This window comes from Xiphophorus couchianus, chromosome 2, assembly GCF_001444195.1.
Source record: "Xiphophorus couchianus chromosome 2, X_couchianus-1.0, whole genome shotgun sequence".
NCBI classification, from domain to species: Eukaryota; Metazoa; Chordata; class Actinopteri; order Cyprinodontiformes; family Poeciliidae; genus Xiphophorus; species Xiphophorus couchianus.
In genome coordinates, this window is record NC_040229.1 from 22031890 (window position 1) to 22042262 (window position 10373).

The 10373-nt window shown below is 35.2% G+C and overlaps 1 protein-coding gene across 2 annotated transcripts in view; it reads right to left on the minus strand.

Annotated features, from left to right (window-relative positions):
- hydin (HYDIN axonemal central pair apparatus protein) overlaps window positions 1-9154 on the minus strand; it is a 72703-nt gene extending 63549 nt beyond the window's left edge. For both annotated transcript variants that reach the window (XM_028027848.1, XM_028027838.1), the window contains exons 1-7: window positions 9072-9154; window positions 8145-8252; window positions 6895-7017; window positions 4534-4638; window positions 4092-4226; window positions 3269-3468; window positions 2729-2853 (exon numbers count right to left, since the gene is read on the minus strand). In XM_028027848.1, coding sequence (XP_027883649.1) covers window positions 2729-2853; window positions 3269-3468; window positions 4092-4226; window positions 4534-4638; window positions 6895-7017; window positions 8145-8225 — 769 coding nt within the window. In that variant the 5' untranslated portion in view covers window positions 8226-8252; window positions 9072-9154. The remainder of the gene's footprint in view (window positions 1-2728; window positions 2854-3268; window positions 3469-4091; window positions 4227-4533; window positions 4639-6894; window positions 7018-8144; window positions 8253-9071) is intronic.
- Between the last annotated feature and the right edge of the window lie 1219 nt (window positions 9155-10373).

Below are 10373 nucleotides of genomic sequence, written 5' to 3' on the forward strand. Positions count from 1 at the left end.
ATGCTTCAGCAATCCCTAAGCGCTGTCCATCTTGTGCTTAAAATCAGTAGCAGCGACAAAGTCTGATGTTTTCAAGACACAACAAAGATTTGAAAACATCCCACAATAAAAATAAGACAGCAAAGGAAGCTGTAACATTTTTAAACATGCAGTGGCTTTGAACAGAAAGCAGCAGATATGACGCAGTGTGTCCCAGTGTGCATGCAAAGCGACATACTAACATGCACAGATGAACTGTGCAATCTATTTTTCTGCATTGTTCAGGTGCTGGTCATTTCATCACTTTGTACATTTTGTACTGACCATGCTTCAATTTGGAAACTAATTTGAATGTTTTCAGCTTCAACAACTTAAAATTTGAAGTGATATTATATTTTCTATGCATACTCTACTGTAAGAAAATGTTATCAAACTTAAAATATGTAAAGATAAAACATTTGCATGTTTTATCTACAAATCTGTCTATGAATAGATTCGTAGATAGACAACGAATCTATTCCCCATCAAATAAAAAAGAAAAAGGATTAGCAGTATATCACACACACGGTTATTAAAAGGAGAAATATGTCTACCTTGATGATGCATAGCTAACATGATTAAACTATTTTTTTTCTTTTTGGCATGCGTAAAACATCACAGGATTCAGTAAGTCTGAAAATAGCTTTCAAAGAGACTTATGTGACCAGCCTGGGTCAGAACTAGAGCTTATTTATCCCAGTCCCTAATCTGTTTATGTTTTGAAGTCACTATTTTTAGCCACCAGCATTTAGCTAGGAGATGAACGGTTGCTGTTCCTTAGTAAAAATAAATAAGTAAATAAATAAATTCTCACTGTAGACAACAATTTATACAAAACTCTTAAACCAAGCTTTTACACAGCATGGCAGAAAGGTAAAAGGTCTTTCATTCAATATCCATCCATCCATCCATCCATCCATTCACCTGCTCAATCGGGTGAGAGCAGGCAGGTTGTCACTCTCTGACAGGGCAACACACACAAGACAAAATACTTCTCACACCCCTACACACGTTTACATCTTTCTATGTCACAAGGTCTTTGAAATGACTTCCATTTGTATTTCATTCATTTCTACAGTCTAGCCATGACCCTTTTCCAAAAACAGGACTTCTTCTTATGGAGCTCAGGCTCTCGGTTCTGTTGCTGAAAGACAGCTAGTCAAATAAACTTGACTTACATGTAATAATTGTTGATTGAAGCATTGATTAAAGTTTCCATCAATGCTTTAATCTCGTAAATTTGTTGATTTTATTGCAAAATACAATCTGTACTAGTAGAGTTAAAACATAACATATTGATACAGAAACTATCCTTATGTGATTTTGGTGTTTTAGTAGCTCTGATGCTTTCTACGATGACTTCAGATTTCAAAATGGTCCATCAGGAGGTGTATTAAAAGAGCAGGCTGAAGGTAGAACAGTAACCAAGATTCATGCCAGTAATGCAGACAAAACAATAAATTTTGTACTCATGGCTATTAGCTGAACATTTACACAGTGAGTTAATAACCTTAGGGAATCTATTTGTAAGGCTGTGAAGATAGTGTGACATAAAAACAGGAAATAAAACCAAAAGCTCATCTAACAAAGCTGACATGCAGTAAAGAAATTATTGCCACTCCTCTTATTGTGAATCTCTGTTTGGGTGTTTGTGTGTTGATGGTGTGCAGAAACTCTGTTTTGCTTTAGGGTCATTGCTAGTCTCAGAATCTTATTAAGGTGTCTATCTCCATGACTAGAGCAAATATATTTTCTCCTTTCCAGTTCTATTTTATGTAAGCTGCAAACTATTTTTCTAGTCTCAATTTGTGCCTTTAGACCACTCATACATATAATTAATATTAAAATAGATTATATTTACTGGCCATATTTAATGTTACGAAATTATAAGAGAGTTCTCTCTGAGTTAATATTCATGTTAAATGACACCAAGTTTAACAAGAATAGACATACGTTTCACAGTCTGTCAAATAAATGTATAACAATCTCTGAAAGTGTGCTGCCTCTCATTTAGTTCACCTCTTACAGTGTGCAAGGATTTTGTTTTAGATTAAATAACTCCAATAAGTACAGTAAAAATGAAATCACTATAATGTTCTCAAAATTAAAGTTTGTTTTCGTTTGTGCTGCAAAATTCAACATTGGAAGCATTTCACCTGAATTAACCAGTTTTTATTGGACTTTATACAAATGGGAAGAAAGAAACATGGAATATAAAATATTAAAAGACTAACCCTTAACAGGGATTATAAATATGAAGAAAATATATATTTTAGCATAATGTTAACTAAACAAGATTTCATGCAAGTGAACTTGATCAGGAAGGTGCTGAAGAGGTCATACCCCCACATGCAGTAATATCATAAAATGTACTGTTGACTTTTAGAGCTCAGGAGTAGTGAGCACACATATTTGAGCCTGTGGTCTGCATAAAGTAAAGTAGGTTTTGTAGCTATAGATAGGTACAGTAAGTATTTTTGATTTAAGGTATTAAAGTTTAGCTTCACTTAGATTTCTGTCTATAAAAAACTGTTATATTTGCGCTTGCATATAGTTGTTTGTTTCAAGATTATTACCTTTAATTGCTATAATTCCCACTGAATTGCAATTTGGAATATTTTCAATATTACCAAGGTTAACTTCAAAAGGATAGTTAGAAAAATATTTGGAAATAATGGACATTTTGATAATAAGCTGAAATGAGTCTCACCAGTGTCGTACTGCAGGATGAGGTCTTCCTTGAACTGTCCAACTGTCATGGGCTGGAAAACCACAGTCACCTGGATGCCTTCTCCAACATTGCTAAGATCAGTAATGGGTGTCACTGAAAAAGGCCTGTTAACAACAAAATCGGCCATGAACAATTGAGACATAAATCTGTGATTATGGTAATCTTATACAATATTTCCAGACACTGTAGCTCATGGGTGCCCAAAGTGGGTCCTGGAGGGCCGGCATCCTGCATGTTTTAGTTCTCTCCCTAGTTTAACGCACCTGGATCAAATGATGGCTCATTAGAAGGCCTAAGAAGAACATTGACATGCTGAGAAAGTTGTTGGTACCACCAGGGAGAGAACTAAAATGTGCAGGATCCCAGCCCTTGAGACCCCTGCTGTAGCTCCTGGAGATTTTCTAAACAAAATTGATTTTTTTTTTTTCATTTTGAACAGTTTTATTCACATCTGTTTTGAATATAAAATGCATGAGAAATATCTCATTTGAAATCATGCCATGTTGTACTAGTTCTAACCTTTTTGTGTGCAACTTGAAATTGGCCTTACAGTTGCCTATGTTGCAAACAAAGTGTGTTTTCTCTGTGGATGCTTTCACTAGACAAGAAGGTAAATGAATCTCATCTTTAAAGTCAAGTATGGCGCGGGGCCCAATGGCACGAATTGGAATCTCAAAACGTTCTCTTGGAGAAACACAAATCAGTTTGTGGCTGTAGTCCTAAATTGAGACAAAAAAACAGACAACACAAAAATTAAAAAGACAAACAAAATGAATAAACTTTTTTTTCTCGCAAAATATATAGACACAAGTAGTTCATATACACATTTTACTCAAATAAAAAAAACTCTTACATTAGTTATTACCCACTTAAAAATTCTTTAATATATAGATAAAACTAGACCTATCTGAACACCAAATCCCAACAATCCAACTGGATTGAATTACAATTTTAATAGCACCCATATGGCATTTAATAACAGTGTACTCCTCAGTCAAACATGAAACAGCCTTTGCTATAAAGATAAAATTGAGCTTACAAGGAAGTCACAAGTACCACAGATAAAGAGATGTGATTCCTAAGTCTTACCACTAAACTCAAAGTCAGGACATAATCATCATATAAAAACATCATTTTGATAACTTTTAAAATAGAACATAGTAACTATGACAGTGAAATTAGATTTCTACACTTGACAGCAAGTCTCCTCAAACAGCTACCCCATAACGCTCCAAGAAAATGTTTTCTAAATTCAAATACATCCTCCCAGAAGCACAATATTTTATCTACATAAGACTTTCTGCTTCATAAATTTTGTAGTGAATATTATTAGCAACAGCACCTTGTTCTCCTGTGGGGTGAAGAATATCATAAAACTGGCAGTCATTCCTGGTGCTATTTTGCTTCTTCCAGTTTCTGGACCCACCACGTAAAACTGTTCTGAAATATCCTGCTCCAACTTCACAGGGTGTGCAACCTTAAACAAAACAACAATTGCTGAAACAGCTGAAACAAAGTAGAATTTGTTTCTACTTATATCGACTCCTGCTTGTACACATCTGTTTCAATCCACCATTACCTTTTGCAATTATTTGCCATTATTTGCACACAACACTGCTACAATAAGACACAACATGTTTATTTTTTTATTTTAAAGTAGTCTAAAAAAGTATGTGTTTTTTGTCCATTTATCCCCAAATATGTTATGATTGAAAGACTCGCTTAGCCATATATTGCTTTCAATCATATTTATTTGAAAGATTCAGGGTTTCATTTGAACAAACCTGGTCATTGTTGAGAAGCAGCAGCGGCAAACTGTAGGTTTGTAAGGGAATAAAGTTCTGGAAGACCAGCTCTGATGGGTAAGGCTGGAAAATCGGACGGTCCGGCTGAAAAAACACATGCATGCATAAAGAACTCCTTCTGAAGCAGCGTCTTGCAAAACAATTCATACACCTTAAACCATTACACATTTTGAAACAGTACACCCACTAACTTCAAGCCTTTGTATTAGGATTTTATGTGATAGGCCAACATATGATGGCACTCATTTGTGAAGAAAAAGGAAAATAATGGTTTCCACATTTTCTTTATAAACTAGGAAAACCAAAAGGCGGCATGCATTCAGTAGTTTGTAGATTGATATCCCTATGTAAGTACTATGCAACAAAGTAATTCATATTTAGAGTCCACAGGTCTTTTATTTAATCTCAATGTAAATGCAGCTGTTCTGTTAAGGCCTAAAAGGTTTATTAGAAAACATTAGTGAACAAACAGCATTATCAAGAACGAAGAAAACAGCAACTGACCGACACTTATTTTGTTTGATTTAGGTAATGAACCTGGTTAACCACTTATTTCTTTGAAATAATGGCAGCACAAACAGCAAGGTTTGCAACTTTCCACTTCACAAATATGCACTACTTTGTTTTGATCCATCATATAAAATATAAATCAATCAAATGAAGTTAGTGGTTGTATTGTGAATGAGTGAGAAAATATTTTAAAGTGTATGGCTACTTATACAAGGAACTGCATCACTACATTAATACACTTAGTATTCTGTTTCTGCAGAACATGTTAACTGCTGCTCTATATGTATGCTATCTCAGCGATGGCATACATGCTGTATCATCCACCTTAACTGCATCATACTGGTGTTATATAAACATTCTTAGTGAAGAGCAGAAATCATTTTTAAAATGTTGCATTTAATTATTTTGAGAACAGTACTCACCAAGCTGAAACTATATTAATGCAAGCAGGTGATTAACTTACTATGATAGTAAATGAACAAAAAGAAGTAGCTAGAGGGTAATAAGTGCTAAATAGTTGGGGATTTTATGAAATGTCAGGTTTCTCTTTTTTTCCACTGTGACCATCTCTGGGTGGTTAGTCAATAACTATAGGACATTCATACTGATAAAAGTACATTCTTACCTTAAGCCATGAGATAGATAACTAAAAAAATATATTATACTTCACAGTTAATCAAGTTTTACAATACTGAATACTGGATAGAGTCCGGCAAAACAAATGTGTTTTTCACTGTGTAATTTCTCTGTTCCTTGATTATCTGCACCTGGAAAATACAACAAGAAACTTGTAGTATTCCAGAATTCTCACGACTGAATGATATGTATGCAGGCAGTAGAGAGAGGATCTGAAGTGGTTTCACCTGTGTTTTAAGAGGTAAAGAAAGCAGAAAAGCAGTTCCCAGGATTCAGACAGTAAGCGGAAAAAATCTAAAAATAGCATTGCCTGTTTTAAACGTCTCTAAATCTTACAAGCTATATATAGAACGACATAGCTTATTACAGTTAATCTGAATTACTTCTGTTCTGACCTATTTGGTGTACACTCAGCAGGACTTTCATTTATCACTGCAGGATAAGTGGCCCGTATTGGAGATTTGTCACTTTCAGATTTGCATATTTAACAAGTCAACAGAAAAGCATACACGGTGAGATGCAAATTTTTTTAATTTGCTGAGGAGGTGTTTATTAATTTTAAATGCCTTGAATGAACTTTTGACAGCAAAGTACTCTGGTCAAGTAGCAGCTGCTGACTGATGGAAGCTAATTTGGTACCTAAAGTGCATCATATTATTGATATTACATATGATAGACCAACACAAAGAAGGGCATAACTTTGAACAGAAGTTTAAAAAATTATGTCTTCCAGTAATTTTCTTCCTGGAAAAAAGACACATTTTCACATTTCTCACAAGTAAATAAAAGGTGTGCCATGTAGTTGTATTCAATCTTCTTGAGTCAGTATTTGTCTGTCTCTACCAGCTTTGCTTACTACTATAGAGATTTATTTTCTTGCAGGTTATTTTTTGTAGCTGAGATTTTTGTTTCTTTTCTTGACTGGATAGAGAGCATTCTGCAAACATCAATTTTCATGTCCTGCAAAAGATTAATTCCATGAAGGTCAGAGCTTGGATTGGATTATTCTAACACAAGAATATGAATTGATCTATACAACTTTACTGTTGTTCTGGCTGTATGCTTAGAGTTGTTTTCCGGCTGGAAAGTATCAGGCCCAATCTCAAGTCTTTTGTTGACTCTGTTACAACTGATTTATTTCGTATATTATTACTAAAAAGGTCTGGAGGAATGACAACATTTGCTGACATCTACCATGCGATGAGTGGTGTTGTCTTCTGGAGTCTCGAGCCTGAGGGGCAGATAAACCTCTGTGATGTTATTCAGGCGCTCCTCTGAGGACTGCATCATTTCTTGCTTAAAAACTGATGGAGTCATCTGCAATCACACAACAGGGTCTATTATCCAGTCTGCACTGGCTGCCTCTTTAATGTCATATCAAACACCAGTAATGAAGAAAGCTTAGTTCGGTGAGAGCAATCAACCATATTTTGTGGTTAAAACCTAAGCTACACAATCTGATGACACCTCCTTATCAGTGTACCAGAGACAAAGAAACATCTAACTGCACTTAGCCCATTTCAGGGGTAGGTCAAAAAGGAATTTCAGCTTGATTAATAATGTAGCAGGAAGTCTTATGATAAATGCAATATTTAACAGCCGACAGGTTTGGATTCATAAAACACTATTCAGAAGCAATTAAGCTGCTTTAGAGAAGGAAGGCAAGGAGTTAAACAATATGTTTGAGTGGAAATGTGATTTATTCCACAAAATTAGCAGAGGGGACTACCCAAAAGTTGTATCATTAATATACAAAATGCTTTCCGTTCAGTACTTCTGAGTTTGTAGTCTCTTTCATAGATGGTGCCATTGATAATGCTTTGCTACCTTAACTGTGTTTTCTTTCTCTTTTTTCAGTTCTATCAACCCCAAGCTGCTCACAGCAGATAGCCAATAATACCGAGCTGGGTTCTGCTGAAGGTTTTTTCCTGCTAAAAGGAGTCACTCTTTTCCACTTGCTTGCTTGGGAGACTCAACATCTCAAAAGGCTATTAAGTTGTGACGTGAGGGCAAAAATAAAATTGGACATAAATTGTTCCAACCAACCACATCCAGAGTCAGATGCTAAAACAGCTTTAGCCATTTAACTACCTGGAAATCCGAATACACAGAGACACATACTGTATGTTTAGTTGAATATGGATATTAAATCAATCTGAGAACATTCATAAAAGAAGCAGGATAAAACACAGGCATAAAATTGCCACTGCAGTCAAGGATTGATTTTTGTTTTCAATAAGGAGCCAAACTAATTATTAGGGCAATTGGGCATTTTAAGAAGGTTCTTTAAAAGCATTGGACAATATCCAAAATGCAGGTCACTGATTACAGTGAGCATGAGAACTCATCAGGAAAACCCAACTCAAATACGTATATGCAGTGTTTTTAACTTTTGATGTTGCAGTTGACAAATAAAACACACAGAAACAGCAGGATCTGCTCACCCGTCTTGGCTTGTCATCCTTTACCAGGACTTTCTGTTTGCGAAGCTTAGAGATCAACTGCTGAAGCTGAACTGCTTTCATTTTGAATGAATTCAGTAGCACAATCACCTGCAAAATAAAACATGGTGTACGTTATTTAATTCTTGCAAAACAATTTGTAATACATAGCAAGATGAATTCCAGCTAATCAGCAGCAGAGACTCTCCAGAGAGGTTAACACAGCACAGAAAATAATTAGCCGTTCTCCCAACCCCAAACTTTTAAAATATAAGTATCTGTCTACTACCTCTTAAGAGCTGGAAAAGTGTATGTTTGTTGCCTTGTGTAGACAGTACAATTTTCAAACTACAAACAACCAGACACACAAGCACTTCCTTTTACACCCCTAAAAGTTATAGGGGTGTGAGATATACACCCCTATATATTACAAATACAATTATTTATAATACAATACCAATGATTGTATTAATCATTTGATTAATACAAATGATTGTTTTTAATTTCGGTTGCAAGCAACATTTGTTTGTAAAATTATAGCTTCAAACTATAGGCTGAGTCACAGGTGCTGTAAATGTTTTTCGAATTAAAAACGTCTTTGCTGCGCTAATGTTACTAAGAACGTAATATTGAAATAAGCTACTACCGCAAAATTGAAGCCTTTTTATCAACAGAAAAGTTCAGCGTTCTGCCAAAAAATGTGCATAAAAATTTGCTTTTTTTAAAATATACAGAAAGACAAAATGGTTTTAACTAGTTGCTGTGGTCCTCTTGTGCTAACTGTAACAAACGTTGACTTAAATCGAGTTGTTCACCACCACACACAAACTTCTCGAACATTTTTCAACGAAACAACGTAAAATTAGCGTGATACTAACACATAAAATAAAATGTGTGCCAACAAAAGAAATTATTTCAACAAACTCTTACCACCGTGTAAGAAACTTCATTTTTACAAAAAAACACGCCAGCTAAAATTGATGTTGGTGTAGTCTGTATCAATAGCAACGGCTTTTGCAGTGCGTCCAGTAAACTGCTTCCCGATTGGTTGATAGACGCAATAGTTTCTATAGCGTCGTTGTTCAGTAGAAGACATACGTCAGGGCGTTCGCCATATTGAGAGAGGCAAGTTCGTTTAGCAATACAAATATGCTTGAATAAATAAATCAAATCTGTAACTCATCTTTTACTTTATATAGTTAATGAAACCTTTTACGTCAAATTGCTGTCAACTGAAAGTTAGAGTCGTGTTATCATGTAATTTTATTCATGTGTTTTAGAAGAGGAATAAAATGTGCTAAAACACATTTCATGGTGTCCATAAACACTACTAATACAGACACCAGTTAATACTTTGGTTTCATACATAGCAATATTAATTACTACTTTCAATACTTCTCTACAGTGGCTCTCATCTTTTCTTCTTCTGGACAAATAATATTCCAGAGGTGTGAGACACAAATAACTACATCTGTTATCTGATGGCTAATCCTGCAGAATTTCAATCAACATCATTGTTTTTCTTTGATCAAAGTTTCTTCTTTGCTGCCATTCTTGCTATATTCAAAGTATTCAATGTAATGAAAATATTACATTACATGACACATAAATACAAAGCAACAACAGCAGCAGCAGTGCATAACTATGGGTTAAACCAGAGTAGCACCAGTTTAGCAACCTCCAGTCTGTCTGCCTGTCTGTCTGATACAGACACAGTATTGCATTACACTGGTGTTTCCTGAGTAAACAACACACATGCACCTGGCCAATCACATTGTGCAAATGAAAGTATTACTCATCAGACTAGCATACATTGTTTTAACATCCTGATACATGCATCTACAGCCTTGGCATGATGGCTGTACATGATGGCTGTACATACAGTGGTGTGAAAAAGTGTTTGCCCCCTTCTTCATTTCCTGTTTTTTTGCATGTTTGTCACACTTAAGTGTTTCGGAACATCAAACCAATTTAAAAAATAGTCAAGGACAACACAAGTAAACACAAAATGCAATTTGTAAATGAAGGTGTTTAGTATTAAAGGAGAAAAAAAATCCAAACCATCATGGCCCTGTGTGAAAAAGTGATTGCCCCCCTCGTTAAAATAGATTATAACTGTGGTTTTTAACACCCCAGTTCAATTTCTCTAGCCACACCCAGGCCTGATTATTGCCACACCTGTTTTCAATCAAGACATTACTTAAATAAGAGCTGCCTGACACAGTAAAGTCC